Below are 18797 nucleotides of genomic sequence, written 5' to 3'. Positions count from 1 at the left end.
TCAGTGTTTATGCATAAAGGTGTTTCCACCACCATTTGTTGCATAATTAATTTGACCAACACACAAAGATCCCACCATGTCAAAAGAACAAATTATAAATAATCATTTACAGTATGACTTTACTCGCATCAAAACTGTTGATGGAAACATGGTTTGAGATGAGATTCAAACTTGCAATCTTTGTGTTGCTAGAAGTTCGCGTTTTTGCCTTGAAGATCCACAGAACATGCCGATTGGCACGTGTTTTTATGTTGCTCATTAGAAAAACGAGATTCAAGTCTTGGAGGTGTGTATCCTGACCGATTCCGGGTTTGGTTAATGATGTTTGTCCCCCATGAGAAGTTGAAGCTTATTTCATTTCCTCAAAATCTCCGAAATGAGTCAAAGATCATTTTAGAAATCTGTAATTAATTTAGACTTTTTTGCCAAGTATGTTTTAGTTGTTCCGTTTCACATCTAACTAAGGTGTTTGGTGCCGTATTTATCAAGTAAAAAAATGTGCGACGTGTTGTCTTATGTAAACAGTTGGAGCTACTGGGTAGGTCTGTCTCACTGTCTGTGATATAGGATAGAGAGCAATGACCGCAGTCGTTCACCCCCTTAGTGGGCAAATGGACATCACCAATCAAAACCCAACCTTCATTTATTTACCGGTTGTAATGCGGGTAAATTAAAAAAGCAGTCGTTTTTTAAAGGCTGGTACAAAAAGCGCATAAGGTGCAATCTTGTATCACACAGTGCCAGCCAATGAGAAGTTGGCCGCAATCAGGAATTCAGCGAAGCGAAATGGCACAGAATCCGAAAATGAACTGCAACGTCGAGGGGGGAGAGACTATAGAGCGAGAGACCGGTATGACGAAGGGGAGGGGGTGATCAGTAAAGCGGGTGAAATATATATGTTAAACCATAGCGCATATTCTTGGAATGATTTGCTTGAATGTCTCTGAGTGTTTCACAGAGAAATGCAATCCCCCCTCTCTCTCTCTCTCTCTCTCTCTCTCTCTCTCTCTCTCTCTCTCTCTCTCTCCCGCTCTCTCTCTCTCACACACACACGAAAAGGGATAGTGGATGCTCCTGACTTGATGGCTAAGACGAGGTGGGATAATCATGCGTGTCTGGCCCCGGGCGTTGATGCAGCTGCCGTTGCCTGATCTTTACTGGGCTGAGGGTAGGGTTGTTCCGGTTCCGACTGGATCTTCATCTCGATTCGTCTTGACATCGATGTTATCAAGCTATTTACATGTAAGAAGACAACGACTGATGTAGCCTAAAAAGCGCAACCGCAATTATTGAACAAATCTGAATGGAGTAATTAAATGCTACCATCGATGGAGGAGGATCTTATTTATAATAACTAATGAAGTGCTGTCTTGGAGGAAGGGAAATAACCAGGGACATCCCCGTGAGACGACCGGCTCACCCGTTCTCCTGTTTGCTGCGATTAAAAAAAATGAGATCGGTACGTAGGCTGCCGTGAAAATAACATAATTGCATTAGTAATCAGGCTAGGACACCCTCTCCACCAGCACCCTATTTTCGCCGTTCCAGGGGCAGCAAACGCGGCACCGAACGCAAAACCGTCCACGACCCGGTCCGCGCCATCAAATCGACGCATTACTGGATGGGGAGTAGCATAGACTGTGAAGACCGTGAGTGCGTGTGTCAAAAGGGGGACAGAGGGAGACCGGGCCAGCTCAACCCCCTGCACCTGATAATTGCGCTCTATTCTGGCAAGTTTGGAGGGACTGAGAGTCCGGTGCAGTAAGGGCGCCTCAATGACCGTCTCATCCCGGGACAGGTAGAGAAGGCTCGAGAACGGCGGCGTGTTTGGAAGTTTTGATGCATATGATCACAACCACCATGATTTTTATGATTCTTGGCGCTTCAGTTGTAATGGTAAGATATTTGCTTTTTATTGTGCCCCCCATCGTGTGTGTTAAACGCCTACAACGTTTTTTTTAACGTATGTAGTCTATAGACTAATAATGTAGCTATAGCTATTACAAATAGCATACAGATCACATTTGATATCACTGAAAATAATGATGACTTGAGACAGTAGCCTACATACATACCTTGGCTATCATAAATAAACAATCTAAAGAACATTTTAGAACGAGGGTTGCAAAGTGGGTTTCCAAATGTATTTTTCGATTTCTCTTATATGGACTGTAGCCTAATGCCAGGTCATATAACGGTGCTGTGTTGGAAATGGTGCTTGTCATGTGAGTTGACTCGAATGGTTATTTGCAGGCAATTGCCTGTTTAATGGACATGAACGCACTACTGGATCGCTTTCACAACTACATCTTACCGCATCTACGAGGGGAAGACCGCGTCTGTCATTGCAACTGTGGAAGGTAAAAAAAAATAGCATACAGTGATTCGTTTGGATGTATACAAACATTTGAAATTAAAGCGTAGCCTATAGAGTCAAGATAGCTGCTATGTTACCCGTCTAAACATAGGCTCATACTCGATCAATAGGCCTCTCGAATGATTTCTCCTGCTGAACTGTTCGTTTTAATAAGCCTCCAAACATGCTCCATGCATAGACATAATCTCCTGAAAATGTACCCAATGAATGTCGACTATGGTTTTATTCGAGTATGCGTGTTGTCTAACCGAAGGAAAGCCTTATTTTTGCGATGCCTAGCTTGTGACGGTGTTTTTAAGCTTTATTCAGTTATTTGGCTTTTACTGCATACGTGAGCCATAAATATGTTATGAATTATGAGGAATGGGCTAAGGAATAATTTAAAATATTTAGATTTGAGGAAATGTTGTTGGAGAGAGGACATTAGGGCTAGCCTATACCTATATTGAACCAGTTGTGAGAATGTGCCTATATATACATTGATCTATTACTTATAACCCGTATTATGAAGGCTGAAAATGGAATGAAACATAAAACAACTAGGCCTAGTTTAATGATAATTTATTACTGTTGTGATTAGGCCTATATCAGTTATATGTAGCCTCATATTCTGTCGATTGGTGGTCTAGGCTCCTTACTACTTCAATTAGTGTGTTTTAAAACATTAAATAATGGCAATGAGACTCACATACAGGAACTGTAAACCAAAATTGGGCCCTTGGTCTTGGAAGTTTTATTTTATTTTATTTCTGTTAAGTGCTGTAGCTTGCCCAAGGGTATGGCAACAGTGTTGTGCCAGGTTTTAAAATAAGAGCCCTCTGATCCAATAGATACACACCTATCGACTTCATTAGGATATTACGCCCTGGATAAAGACAAGTTGAGGCCTGAGTCTGAACACATACATATTGCAACATTTTGTAAGTGCTGGGCTATTCTTGGTCAGTGCAGAATCTTAGTCAAATGAATTCCTAACTTGCTTGGATCTAATACATTCACTGAGGACAGGAAAATCTGTTCTGAGTTGCCCTGCTGATGTGATATCACTGCATAGTCACATTGTAGCAGGTCTTGGCCCTGTATGAATACTGTTCTTTTGACTGCCTACAGTTCAACAACCTGAGATATGGGTCATGAAGTGTCACTAAGATCAGGATTGTCATCATAAAATAATATTGGCCAAAATTTGGAGAAGGGCCTCTCTCTCACTCCCTCTAATTTCAATAAATTCTCATAGTAATGCTATATTAGGCCTATATATGCCTTTAGAAGAATTGTAGAGACACATTTGTAAAAAATAATGCCAATTATGTCTAGTGACATAATTTATGCCGTTTATCATTGCAATGTTTTTTGTGTGGTTTATTTGAAGTCTTTTTTAAATATTGATAAATCCTCTCCTACTCAATATTCAATGTGCAATGCATATAATATTCTTAGCTTTGAATTAATTATACATTTTCATACTTGTGCTTGTTACCTTTCTGTACCCGGGGAATACAGTACATCTAGTCCTAAACTAGACCCCAACAATTGCACTTTTGTTTCCAACACACTTCTGCTTGTCATTGTCTTTAATTAAGCCAGAGGTGTCATGCCCATAGGAGGAACAGGGGTACTTGACCCCTAAGATTTGTCCTATACATTTTTTTACAGTATCAGTCAAAAGTTGGACACACCTACTCATTCAAGGGTTTTTCTTTATTTTTACTATTTTTTACATTGTAGAATAATAGTGAAGACAGCAAAACGATGAGATAATGCATATGGAATCATGTAGTAACCAAAAAAGTGTTAAACAAATCCAAATATATTTTATATTTGAGATTCTTCAAAGGAGCCACCCTTTGCCTTGATGACAGCTTCGCACACTCTTGGCATTCTCTCAACCAGCTTCATGAGGTAGTCACCTGGAATGCATTTCAGTTAACTGGTGTGCCTTGATAAAAGTTAATTTGTGGAATTTCTTTCCGTGTTCATGTGTTTGAGCCAGTCAGTTGTGTTGTGACAAGGTAGGGGTGGTATACAGAAGATATCCCTATTTGTCCATATAATTGCAAGAACAGCTCAAATAAGCAGTGAAACAACAGTCCATCATTACTTGAAGACATGAAAGTTAGTCATTCCGGAAAATTTCAAGACCTTTGAAAGTTTCTTCAAGTGCAGTCGCAAAGCCATTAACCGCAAAGCTGAAACTGGCTCTCATGAGGACTGCCAGAGTTACCTCTGCTGACCCAGAGTTACCTCTGCTGCAGAATATAAGTTCATTAGAGTTACCAGCATCAGAAATTGCAGCCCAAATAAATGCTCCACAGAGTTCAAGTAACAGTGTCACGTCCTGACCATAGAAAGCTTTTATTTCCGATGGTAGATTAGGTCAGGGCGTGACTGGGGGGTTGTTCTAGTTTATATTTTCTATGTGGGGTTCTAGGTTTATTTTCTATGTTGGTGATTTGTATGATTCCTAATTAGAGGCAGCTGGTTATCGTTGTCTCTAATTGGTGATCATACTTAAGTACCATTCTTTCCACCTGTGGGTTATGGGATATTGTTTATGTTTAGTTGCCTGTTTGCACTGCATTGTCACGTTTAGTTTATTCTTTATTGTTTTGTTTTTTCTAAGTTTCACTGTCTAATAAATATATGGAGCTCTACTTACCTTGGTCCGTTAATTCATTAGACGAACGTGACAAACAGACATATCTCAACATCAACTGTTCAGAGGAGACTGTGAATCAGACCTTCATGGTCAAATTGCTGCACAGAAACCACTGCTAAAGGACGCCAATAATAAGAAGAGACTTGCTTGGGCCAAGAAACATGAGCAATGGACAATAGACTGGTGGATATCTGTCCTTTGGTCCGACGAGTTCCAAATGTGAGATTTTTGGTTCCAACCTCCGTGTCTTTGTGAGACGCAGAGTAGGTGAACTGATGATCTCTGCATGTGAGGTTCCCACTGTGAAGCATGGAGGAGGAGGTGTGATGGTGTGGGGGTGCTTTGCTGGTGACACTGTCGGTGATTCATTTAGAATTCAAGGCACACTTAACCATCATGGCTACCACAGCATTCTGCAACAATACACCATCCCATTTGTATTTAGTGGGACTATCATTTGTAATTCAACAGGATGACCCAACACACCTCCAGGCTGTGTAAGGGCTATTTGACCAAGAAGGAGAGTGATCAAGTGCTGCATCAGATGACCTGGACTCCACATTCACCCGACCTCAACCCAATTGAGATAGTTGGACTGAAGAGTGAAGGAAAATCAGCCAACAAGTGCTCAGCATGTGTGGGAACTCCAGGTGAAGCTGGTTGAGAGAATGCCAAGTGTGCAAAGCTGTCATCAAGGCAAAGGGTGGCTACTTTGAAGAATCTCAAATATAAAATATATTTTGATTTGTTTAACCCTTTTTTGGTTATTACTGTACATGATTCCATATGTGTTATTTCATAGTTTTGATGTCTTCACTATTATTCTACAATGTAGAAAATAGTAAAAATAAAGACACACCCTTGAGTGAGTAGGTGTCAAAAGTCAAATCAAAGTTTATTTGTCACGTGCGCCGAATACAACAGGTATTCCTTGCAGTGAAATGCTTACTTACAGGCTCTAACCAATAGTGTGGAGAAAAAAAAGTGTGTGTGTGTGTGTGTGTGTGTGTGTGTGTGTGTGTGTGTGTGTGTGTGTGTGTGTGTGTGTGTGTGTGTGTGTGTGTGTGTGTGTGTGTAAGTAAAGAAATAAAACAACAGTTAAAAAGACATTTGAAAATAAGAGTAGCAAGGCTATATACAGACACAGGTTAGTCAGGCTTATTGAGGTAGAATGTACATGTAGGTATGGTTAAAGTGACTATGCATATATGGGACACAATGCAGATAGCCCGGTTAGCCAATGTCCGGGAGCACTAGTTGGTCTGGCCAATTGAGGTAGTATGTACATGACTGTATAGTTAAAGTGATTATGCATGTTAGATAAACAGAGAGTAGTAGCAGTGTAAAAGAGGGGTTGGGGGGGTGCACACAATGCAAATAGTCCAGGTAACCATTTGGTTACCTGTTCAGGAGTCTTATGGCTTGGGGGTAAAAACAGTTTGAGAAGGCTTTTTGTTCGAGACTTGGCACTCCGCTACCGCTTGCCATGCGGTAGTAGCGAGAACAGTCTATGACTGGAGTATTTCTGTCTGTAATAAAGCACTTTTGTAGGGAAAAACTAATTCTGATTGGCTCCCCAGTGGATGGCCCTGGCTGCCTAGTGGGTGGGCCTATGGCTGCACCACTGCCCAGTCATGTGAAATCCATAGATTCTGGCATAATGAATTTATTTAATTTGACTGATTTACTTATATGAACTATAACTCATTAAAATCGTTGAAATTTTTGCATGTTGCGTTTATATTTTTGTTCAGTGTATATACTGTATATATATTTATCACAGTGCATTTATAAAGTATTCAGACCCCTTGATCTTATATAAAAATAAAAACTGAAATGTCACATTTACATAACTATTCAGACCCTTTACTCAGTACTTAGTTGAAGCTGCTTTGTGAGCAATTAAAGGGTTGTTGGGTATGAAGCTACAAGCTTGGCACAACTGTATTTTTGTGGAGTTTCCCCCATTCTTCTCTGCAGATCCTCTCAAACTCTGGTTGGATGTGGAGCATTGCTGCAGAACTATTTTCAGGTCTCTCCAGAGATGTTTGATCAGGTTAAATTCCGGGCTCTGGCTGGGCCGCTCAAGGACATTCAGAGACTTGTCCCGAAGCCACTCCTGTGTTGTCTTTGCTGTGTGCTTAGGGTCATTGTCCTGTTGGAAGGTGAACCTTTTCCCCAGTCGGAGGTCATGAGCGCTCTGGAGCAGGTTTTCATCAAGGATCTCTCTGTACTTTACTCTGTTCATCTTTGCCTCAATCCTGACTAGTCTCCCAGTCCCTGCCGCTCAAAAACATCCCCACAACATGATGCTACCACCACCATGCTTCACCGTAGGGATGGTGCCAGGTTTCCTCCAGACGTGACACTTGGCATTCAGGCCAAAGAGTTTGATCTTGGTTTCATCAGGTCAGAGAATCTTTTTTTCTTATGGTCAGAGTCCTTTAGGTGCCTTTTGACAAACTCCAAGTGAGCTGTCATGTGCCTTTTACTGTGGAGTGGCTTCCGTCTGGCCACTCTACCATAAAGGCCTGATTGGTGGAGTGTTGCAGAGCTGGTTGTCCTTCTGGAAGGGTCTCTCATCTCCACAGAGGAACTCTGGAGCTCTGTCAGAGTGACCAATGGGGTTTTGGTAATGTCTCTGACCAAGGCACTTCTCACACTTCTAAGCTTGGACAGACAGACATCTCTAGGAAGGTTCCAAACTTCTTCCATTTAAGAATGATGGAGGCCACTGTGTTCTTGGGGCCCTTTAATGCTGCAGATTTTTTTTGGTGACCTTCTCCACATCTGTGCCTCGACACAATCATGTCTTGGAGCTGTACGGACATTCCTTCGACATCATGGCTTGGTTTTTGCTCTGACATGCACTGTCAACAATAGCATCTTATATTTTTGCAAAAAAATCTAAAACCCTGTTTTTGCTTTGTGATTATGGGGTATTGTGTGTTGATTAATGAGGGAAAAATGTATTTAATCTATTTTAGGATAAGGCTGTAACAAAAGTATCAAAATGTGGAGAAGTCAAGGGGTCTGAATACTTTCAGAATGCACCGTATAATCGTTTTTGTCGTTGTTTCTCTTTAATACTACTAGCCACAATTTTATGTCAGTCAGGCGGATACAGACAGCCCAAGAGATATGCTTAGATATGCAAAAAAATAGACATATTTTTTTTACATAGAATTAAGCATAATGATTATGGCTCTAGATTGCAGGAAAAAGCTACAGTATTTCAGGTCTTTTAAAAATCCAATATTCTCCAATATTCTCCAACTACAGTCTCCGGATCAACCCCCAGACATCCTCAATTACTTTGTGGCCTGTCAGATTTTGGGGGTGCATGACTCCCCTGAATTAAGCCAATGGAAAGTGAGTGACACAGTGGCTGCATTCAGGCTTTGGTGAAAAGTAGTGCACTATGTAGAGAAAAGGTGCCATTTGAGACGCAGCCCACGTTGTCTTTTACTGCAATGGAAATGCTCTTAAATAAGAGCTACTAATTTTACGTAAAATGTTTATCCTCTTAGCATAAACATTTAATGGAACAGATAGACAGATGAGGCCACCTGAGCTTGAATGCTGCCTGAGCCTACCTTAAGTGCATGTGGAATCAAACTAAATGAAATCTATTTGTGTTTGTCACATTCACCGAATACAACAAGTGTAGTAGACCTTACCGTGAAATGCTTACTTATAAGCCCGTAACCAACAATGCAGTTATAAGAAAATAAAGTTAAGAAAATATTTACTAAATAGACTAAAGTAAAACATTTAATATATATATTTTTAATAACAATAACGAGGCTATATACAGGGGATACAATGTGCAGGGGTACAGGTTAGTCAATTTGTACATATAGGTAGGGGTCAAGTGACGATGCAAATGGTCTTGGTGGCCATTTGATTAATTGTTCAGCAGTGTTATGGCTTGGGGTAGAGGAGCCTTTTGGACCTAGACTTAGGCGCTCTGGTAACACTTGCCTTGTGGTAGCAGAGAGAACAGTCTATGACTTGGGTGACTGGCGTCTTTGACAATATTTTCAGCCTTCCTCTGAAACTGCCTAGTATATACTGTAGGTCCTGGATGGCAGGAAATCTGGTCTCAGTGATGTATTGGCCGTACGCACTACCCTCTGTAGAATCTTACGGTCAGATGCCGAGCAGTTGCCATACAGATCTGTGATGCAACTGGTCAGGATGCTCTCGATGGTATAGCTGTAGAACTTTTTGAGGATCTGGGAACCCATGCCAAATCTTTCCCTCTCCTGAGGTGGAAAAGGCGTTGTCGTGCCCTCTTCACAACTGTCTTGGTGTTTTTGGACCATGATAGTTTGTTGATGATGTGGACACCAAGGAACTTGAAACTCTCGACCCACTCCACTACAGCCCCGTCGATGTGAATGAGGGCCTGTTCGGCCCTCCTTTTCCTGTAGTCCACGATCAGTTCCTTTGTCTTGCTCACGTTGAGGGAGAGGTTGTTGTCCTGGCACCACACTTCCAGGTCTCTGACCTCCTCCATATAGGCCGTCTCATCGTTGTCAGTGATCAGGCCTACCACTGTTGTGTCGTCAGCTGTCTTAATGATGGTGTTGGAGTCATGTTTGGCCACGCAGTCATGGGTGAACAGGAGTACAGGAGGGGACTAACCACACACCCCTGAGGGGCCCCTGTGTTGAGGATCAGGCCTGATGCCTTATCCACAGTAATTTCATTTGGCACCAGCAATTGCTAGCTTGTCAGATCACTGCTTGTGAACCACAGGTTCTCATTGTATGAGATGTAGGCTACCTTTGAGAGCAACGTGAGGTATGCTGTTATGTAAGGCTTTGATAATACTCTGGTGTTTATTTGGAATTGGAAACGGGAATGAGATATTTATATTCATATCGCAGCTGTTTCCACTGATGTTCAAGCATGTTTCTAGATATGAATTATTCTCTATTCACCAGCATGCCTTTCTATTCTCCAATTTGTACCAAATTAGTAATGAGAATTCCTGCTATTTATCCAAATTTCATCACCCACCCCCCTAATTTCACCTCCCTTGCCCCATCTCATCTTTATCCTTGTCCTTCCCTCCATCACTAACACCTTCTAACCTCCAGCTTGGTCTCTTCCAGGCATCATGTCCACTATGTGATCCCTTACGATGGGGACCATTCTCTGGTGGACTCGTCTGAGAACTACTTTGTCAGTGACAGCGTGACCAAGCAGGAGATGGACCTGATGTTGGGGCTGCTGCTGGGCTTCTGTATCAGCTGGCTCCTACTGTGGCTGGATGGAGTGCTGCACTGTGCTGTCAGGGCATTGAGGGCCAGCCGCTACTATGGTGAGTCAACAAGAGACTTGATCCGTTTGACTGGGAAAAGTTTGACATGACCTGACAAATGTGCCTCAGAATGAGCAGAAATGTTTTCAATAATCTGATGAGAGAAGTATTGTTTTGTTGATTCCCACCTCCGCGAAAAGAGAGATGGTGAGTGAAGTGGTATTGGCGTTAATATTTTGACTGCTACATTATATGAGGTTGATCAGTGTTACTCCTACATATTTTCGTGGGGATGTGACATGGGTGTGCAAATGGCCAGAATTGACATACAGGCTGCTGTTGACCTTCCTTGGGTGGGTGGATAGCCCAACCCACCTGGCTATAAGTGATGGTTATGGGAAACGTTACAGAACTTGAGGACATAAGGGCTCAGTTGTTTTTTAATTTAATAGGGGGAAAATGGAAAAGTGTGTTCCAGGCTAAATGAATCATCTCACAAGATATTTAATGTACAGTACTGTATGCAGTGTGTTGTGGTCATGGATTGGAATTAAGACGTTATGCAGGTAATTAGTGGGTGAAGGAAATTGGAAAAAGCTTACTTTGTTTCCATTGAGGGGGAATAATTATGTGTGTAAAGTACAGGCATAGTGAAACTAATACACTGCTCAAAAAAATAAAGGGAACACTAAAATAACACATCCTAGATCTGAATGAATGAAATATTCTTATGAAATACTTTTTTCTTTACATAGTTGAATGTGCTGACAACAAAATCACACAAGAATTATCAATGGAAATCAAATATATCAACCCATGGAGATCTGGATTTGGAGTCACACTCAAAATTAAAGTGGAAAACCACACTACAGGCTGATCCAACTTTGATGTAATGTCCTTAAAACAACTCAAAATGAGGCTCAGTAGTGTGTGTGGCCTCCATGTGTCTGTATGACCTCCCTACAATGCCTGGGCATGCTCCTGATGCGGTTGGCCCTGGCCAGTCTGTGGTGCAACGTGGCATTGGTGGATGGAGCGAGATATGACGTCCCAGATGTGCTCAATTGGATTCAGGTCTGGGGAACGGGCGGGCCAGTCCATAGCATCAATGCCTTCCCCTTGCAGGAACTGCTGACACACTCCAGCCACATGAGGTCTAGCATTGTCTGGCATTAGGAGGAACCCAGGGCCAACCGCACCAGCATATGGTCTCACAAGGGGTCTGAGGATCTCATCTCGGTACCTAATGGCAGTCAGGCTACCTTTGGCGAGCACATGGAGGGCTGCGCGTCCCCCCCAAAGAAATGCCACCCCACACCATGACTGACCCACCGCCAAACCGGTCATGCTGGAGGATGTTGAAGGCAGCAGAACGTTCTCCTCGGCGTCTCCAGACTCTGTCACGTCTGTCATGTGCTCAATGTGAACCTGCTTTCATCTGTGAAGAGCACAGGGCGCCAGTGGCGAATTTGCCAATCTTGATGTTCTCTGGCAAATGCCAAACGTCCTGCATGGTGTTGGGCTGTAAGCACAACCCCCACCTGTGGACATCGGGCCCTCATACTACCCTCATGGAGTCTGTTTCTGACTGATTGAGCAGACACATGCACATTTGTGGCCTGCTGGAGGTCATTTTGCAGGGCTCTGGCAGTGCTCCTCCTTGCACAAAGGCGGAGGTAGCGGTCCTGCTGTTGGGTTTTTGCCCTCCTACCGCCTCCTCCACGTCTGCTGATGTACTGGCCTGTCTCCTGGTAGCGCCTCCATGCTCTGGACACTACGCTGACAGACACAGCAAACCTTCTTGCCACAGCTCGCATTGATGTGCCATACTGGATGAGCTGCACTACCTGAGCCTCTTGTGTGGGTTGTAGACTCTGTCTCATGCTACCACTAGAGTGAAAGCACTGCCAGCATTCAAAAGTGACCAAATCATCAGCCAGGAAACATAGGAACTGAGAAGTGGTCTGTGGTCCCCACCTGCAGAACCACTCCTTTATTGGGGGTGTCTTGCTAATTGCCTATAATTTCCACCTGTTGTCTATTCCATTTGCACAACAGCATGTGAAATGTTTTGTCAATCAGTGTTGCTTCCTAAGTGGACAGTTTGATTTCACAGAAGTGTGATTGACTTGGAGTTACATTGTGTTGTTTAAGTGTTCCCTTTATTTTTTTGAGCAGTGTATGAATATTGCTGCCCTCAGATGTCATGTGTTTAGTACATGCTAATTGACTGAGACAAAGATTGCCTACCCGTAATACAGAGGGCACTTGTCTATACACCACAAAGATATACAATGTCTCAAGTCTTGCCAATGTTAGATTAGCAAGCCAGACCTCACTGGGGGCGAGACTATGCCAATGTGAACACATTAGAGGACTTCTTGTCCATACTCCTACTCCTGATTCAATCATTTATCCAGTATTCTTATATAAGTGTCGGAACATTCCAATTATGTCAGCTAAGCTTTATCTTGTGCAGCTCTCAATGTCAGAACTGACCTATATTTTGTAGCTGGCATGGATCCTTTAGATATAAGACAATGCTAATGTAGGTGATGTGACCTGGATGACTGCTTTTACGGTCAGAAAATAGAGGTGTAAAATGTCTAGTGAGTGTAAATGAAAGAGATGGCCAATTAATTACCTTCGATTAATATGAAACCAGTACACAAAGATGGGGTACTAAAAAACAGTATAACATTATTTTTGTCCTGAAAATACTAAATTAAAAGTAGTAATGCCATAATTTTTTGATGCATGTCATATTTTTCTTGATGATAAAAGAGAATTTGGTACTTTGAAGCATACATATATTGCCAGTCTTAGATTGTGATTCTAGTAGTATTAGGCAAAGAAACAACTGGTTTAGCTTTGCAGCACAGAATCAACCCATTTGATATTCTGTGCATAACATCAACATAAAAAAATATACCCAGATTATACATTCAAATGATTCCCTCGAGGTATAGAAGGGTGGCTCTAGGCTTTACTTTGTGCTGGAATCCTTGTGCATGGAAGGAATGCCCCTTCACCGGTGTTTGGCTGTGACGTTGATGGCGGGTCAGACTCGTTTAGCCTCCCTGAGAAGGGGAGTGAAGGTAAGGCTGATGGAGCGGGAAGGAAGGAGGGGGGTGCAGATACTGTCACATCCCCACCCCCACATACACTCTCTCGCCGCACGCACGCGCACACACACACACACACACACACACACACACACACACACACACACACACACACACACACACACACACACACACACACACACACACACACACACACACACACACACACACCCTCTCTTCTCGGGAGCTATTAATAGAGTGAAAGAGAGCAGCTGGAATGGCGGGCGAGGTAGAAACATGCACACCATACACACACACAAACACACACACTACATTGAGGTGCACATTGATTCCTTTTGCTTTTTCTAATTCCATCTATATACCCTATATCTATATACCCTATATGCTCTCCATTCAGTTATTGAATCCCCCCTTTCTATCCATTTTGTTTATACAGCATCCTTTTGGAAAGGGATGATTCCTTTCTTATTGTCTATTTCTCATGAATAACTGATTCATATTCTTTGGCACCAGTGATATCGGTGGAAAGACATTTGATTTAGCAAAATAGGGTAACAAAATATGATAACAAAAGGGGAAAATTATGACTTGGCAAAACCACCTTCCCTCCCTCCGTAGAAAGACCTTAACATTTCTGCCCTCACCCCACTTTCCGCATTACATTACCATTTGCAATTGTCTCCTGACTCATCTCCATCTCTCATCCTTTTATTGAAATGAGAAGGACCTGTCTCGTTCTGACGTTTCCTTTGGATACCCTTCAGAACAGTCCTTGTGGATTTCATACCCATTCACAGTTATAAATAACTCCCTCCTCCCTCCCTTCTTCCAGCTACTCCCCCCCCCCCAACCTTTTGCAGGGACATTTGCTAGTGCTGTCTGGGGCTCTCCCTCCTGTTTCTCTCCCATCTCAGCGGGCCTCACCATCTAGACAAATCCCTCCACAAATTTTACCTCACACTCATATGCTTGGGGAAAGAAATCCAAAATGATTTTTTCAAGTCGCTAATATTAATGTATAACAGGATATATAAATTGAAACGTACATATACTACATGAGAAAAAGTATGTGGACACCAGCTCGTCGAACATCTCATTACAAAATCATGGGCATTAATATGGAGTTGGTCCCACCTTTGCTGCTATAACAGCCTCCACTCTTTTGGGAAGGCTTTCCACTATATGTTGGAACATTGCTGCAGGGAATTGGTTCCATTCATCCACAAGAGCATTACTAAGGTCGGGCACGGATGTTGGGCGATTAGGCCTGGCTCGCAGTCGGCATTCCAATTCATCCCAAAGGTGTTTGATGGATTGAGGTCAGGGGTCTGTGCAGGTCACTCAAGTTCTTCGACACCGATCTCGACAAACCATTTCTGTATGAACCTCTTTTCACACGGGTGCATTGTCATGCGGAAACAGGAAAGGGCCTTCCCTAAACTGTTGCCAAAAAGTTGGAAAAGCAGAATCGTCTAGAATGTCATTGTATGCTGTAGCATTAACATTTCCTATCACTGAAACTGAGGGGCCTCGTCCGAAGCATGAAAAACAGTCCCAGACCATTATTCCTCCTTGAGCAAACTTTACAGCATTCTCCTGGCATCCGCCAAACTCGTCCATCCGCCAAATTCGTTCATCGGACTGCCAGATGGTAAAGTTTCCAGAGGCCGTTTGGAACTTGGTAATGAGTATTGCAACTGAGGACAAACGATGTTCGCGCGCTGCGCAATTTAGTTCTGTGAACTTGTGTGGCCTACCAATTTGCGGCTGAGCCATTATTACTCCAACACATTTCCACTTCACATTAACAGTACTTACAGTTGACCGGTACAGTTCTAGCAGGGCAGAAATTTGATGAACTGACTTGTTGGAAAGGTGGCATCCCACTGTATGACAGTGCCACGTTGAAAGTCACTGAGCTCTTCATTGAGGCCATTCTTGTCACGCCCTGACCTTAGATATCTCTATTTTCTATATATTTTGGTTAGGTAAGGGTGTGAATCGGGTGGGTAGTCTAGGTTTTTTTGTATATCTATGTTGGCCTAATATGGTTCCCAATCAGAGACAGCTGTTTATCGTTGTCTCTGATTGGGGGATCATATTTAGGCAGGACTTTTTCCCACTTTCTGGTGTGGGATCTTGACTATGTGTAGTTGCCTGCCAGCACTATATTGTATAGCGTCACGTTTCATTTGTTATTTTTGTTGGTTTGTTCGGTGTTCAGTCTTTTAAATAAGAGAATGTACGCATACCACGCTGCGCCTTGGTCCGATCCTTTCAACGAACGTAACAATTCGACTGCAAATGTTTGTCTATGGAGATTGCATGGCGGTGTGCTCGATTTTATACACCTGCCAGCAAGTGTGGCTGAAATAGCCGAATACACTAATTTGAAAGGGTGTCCACATACTTTTATATATATAGTGTACCACGTTCAGTATGGGTAAAATTCTATGTTTGGCAGATGAATGTGTGGGCAACAAATGTGTTTCTGTAATTGGACTATTGTACTACCAAGGATTAGGTTGATGGGAGCATCAAGGACATTTTGGGCATCTAATAAACCTAACCAAATGCACTCCCATTCTCTTATTACCCCACGATACATGTTTCTTCACTCCTCTAACAACCTCCCTCTCTCCTCTTGTCCCCCAGACACCCCTTCCTGGTCATGGCTCCCCTCATTCTGTAACCTTCGAGATCTGCGTCGACGCGCCCAGCTCAGACAGCTGGAGGACTCCACTGGCAACATGGTCCACATCAAGCAGAAGCTCTACCACAACGGCCACCCCAGCCCACGCCACCTCTGACTCTGAAACAAGAATCCCCCCTCCAGCCCCTCAAACTGCCCCAAGGCCAACTGCTGCCTCAGAGACACTGGAAAACTGCCCTCCGACTGTTCATAACACACCTGGCCCGAAACTTTCTTACGATGACCCTGACACAAGTCAGCACCCACCAATCCAAACTTGAGCAGAAGATAGTCGTCACTGAAATCTTGTCTATGTCCATGTCCACCATTGAGGTAGGAAGGAAAAACAAGCATTTTTAAGGGTGCTTTCTGTATAGAAAAATGTTCTGTGTTCATTGTTGAAACTTGGCATGATCTTTTAGAACAGGGTACGATGATGGGGGGCACAGTGTTTATTTAAAAAAATCTCTATGGGGAGGGTATTTCTCTAAAGTGGGAGGGAGGTAAATGGATAGGGGTGGGTTTCAAGATTTTATGATGGGGAGTTTAGATTGCTGCTTCTGTAAATACTTCTAAATATGGGGAAGTGGGAACACAGGGTAGGTTTGTTCGTGAGTGTGGTGAGTCAAGTGTTACGAGTAGAGCTGATGGGCTGTATGGAAGGATAAACGGAGCGTAGGAAAGAGGAGGATGACAGCCGTCTGGAAGTGAACAGTGTGATGTCTGCTAAAAACAGATTAATTTGTTTTGTTACCTAGTGAATTAAATGAATGTATTAATTTTACCTGTAAATATAAGAGGGGGAGGGGAGCATACGTTTGTGGTTAGGGTTCTCTGCACTGTTATTATTTATGAGAAGGTAGAAAATGAATTGCCAGTCAAGATAAGACGGAGACAGTTCAGTGCTTCCCTCGTCTTCCCAATATTGTGTCCAATAGCACTTCCCACTTTGCTACATCCAATTCCTTCATACTTACTCAAAAGCAACCAGCCTAGAAGCAGTGGGAACCCTCACCCAGTCCCTCTCTCCCTCTCTGTCCAGACATTGCTGTTGTGAAGATAAAATGTCTGTTTTATTAAAAGTGCCATTGAAGCACAACAGTGACCCCTGACGTTTGAATGTGTCATTGCCTCAACATTGGTAACCATACCATTGAACAGTGTATGTATGGAGAAAAAAAATAATTCCTAGAGGTTGTACTTGTGAGCGGTTATGTTTTTAAACAGGAAATATGGAATGTAAATCAACTGTTCAGTTCAATTTAATATTTTAGTATATGCCATCCACATGCAGTAAACCTAATTGTGGTTTAATTAATCAAGAAATAGAAATGTGATTTCATGAACACCAATTAACCTCAGAGAGGCTACTTCTGGTATGTCTGGGACTTTTAAAAATAAGATTAAAGGGATAGTGTGACATTTGTCCATTTTGCTAAATGATCAACACCACTTTTCCATAAGCATTCTTAATATCTAGGTATTTAAACGTTGTGCTTACATAGGCAGGTACAGTAATTACAGTGTAGTTACACATTGTTACAGACTAACTGTTACACATGTTTGTGGTTTGTATAATTACGCATTGAAATTTGTATATGAATTACATTTGAAATCAGTCAGTGGTCAATCCTCTCATCCTATATTTTATATGCAGATATTCGGGATACCATGATCTACAAAATCAGTTTGATGTTGATGAATGTAAAAACTTTGCAAGTAGAGGTTCAATCTGTAGCTTTTATTTCCTCTGTGGTTCAACCTGGTCTTGGAGCATTTTGTATTATTCTGTGTGTAAATCCGAGACACTTCATTTAGTATGATGTTATGTTTGACATGGTATGTATTCATTTGTGGATATCCATCACTCACTTTGTATGATATGTTCCCGAATTACAATTCTTATTACATGTTAAGAATTTGCTAAATGTACAATGTGGTACCCATTTGCAAAACTTACAATATGCTAGACATTTTCAAAACATATATATTGCTAATGTTAGCTAGGCTAGGGGTTAAGGTTAGGAGTTAGATTAAACTAAAAGGATTAAGGTTAGCTAATATGCTAAGCAGTTGCAAAGTAGCTAATAAGTAGGAAGTAGTTGAAAAGTTGCAAAAATGCTAAAGTTGTCCGTGATGAGATTCCAATGCACTAGACATTCACATTATACACCCACACATTCACACCGACCAACCAGCCTATTTTAGTTTTTGCCTTAAGTAATCATACCAAATGTAACATATCATACTAATTTGAGTGTCCCAGATTTACTATGTTACATCTAGTCTATGAGACCATGCTGTGTGGTTATATATTATTACCTTATGGGCACCTGTTCCTTTTCTTTTTTGATTTTGCACTTGCAAATGCTAAAATACCTGGATGTTGCTTTGTGAGCCTTTGCGCCTCACATGGAAAATAATGTAAGGGAAAGATATTTTCTCAGACATGTTAAGAGGGATTGATGTAACATGATGCTCAACCAACCTAGTTAATTTGCTCATGAGATGTATACAGGCCTAAAGTCTTATCTGTTGCCATTTTCTTATTGTTTCCAATCTTCCAGACAACCGGTCACCCCTGTAACCATTACATTTCCCATATACTTAAGAACTTGCAAATCCAACTTAAACTGAAAGTATAATTATGAAACTTTTATACCGCTTTTCATTACAATTTCAAAGTGCTTTAATTGAAAAATAAAGGCATG

At 42.1% G+C, this 18797-nt stretch overlaps 1 protein-coding gene across 1 annotated transcript; it reads left to right on the top strand.

Moving 5' to 3' along the window:
- Positions 1-1018: 1018 nt before the first annotated feature.
- LOC118360958 (transmembrane protein 240-like) lies at positions 1019-18754 on the top strand. Its single transcript, XM_035740568.2, has 4 exons — positions 1019-1896; positions 2254-2360; positions 10160-10368; positions 16050-18754. Exons 1-4 carry the CDS (start codon positions 1840-1842, stop codon positions 16202-16204), a joined length of 528 nt encoding a protein of 175 aa, XP_035596461.1. The 5' UTR covers positions 1019-1839; the 3' UTR covers positions 16205-18754.
- The last annotated feature ends 43 nt before the right edge of the window (positions 18755-18797 follow it).

The sequence above is a fragment of the Oncorhynchus keta genome, chromosome 28 (genome assembly GCF_023373465.1).
Source record: "Oncorhynchus keta strain PuntledgeMale-10-30-2019 chromosome 28, Oket_V2, whole genome shotgun sequence".
Classification (NCBI taxonomy): Eukaryota; Metazoa; Chordata; class Actinopteri; order Salmoniformes; family Salmonidae; genus Oncorhynchus; species Oncorhynchus keta.
Note: the sequence above shows the minus strand (reverse complement) of the source record. Positions and strands in the feature narration are given on the sequence as shown.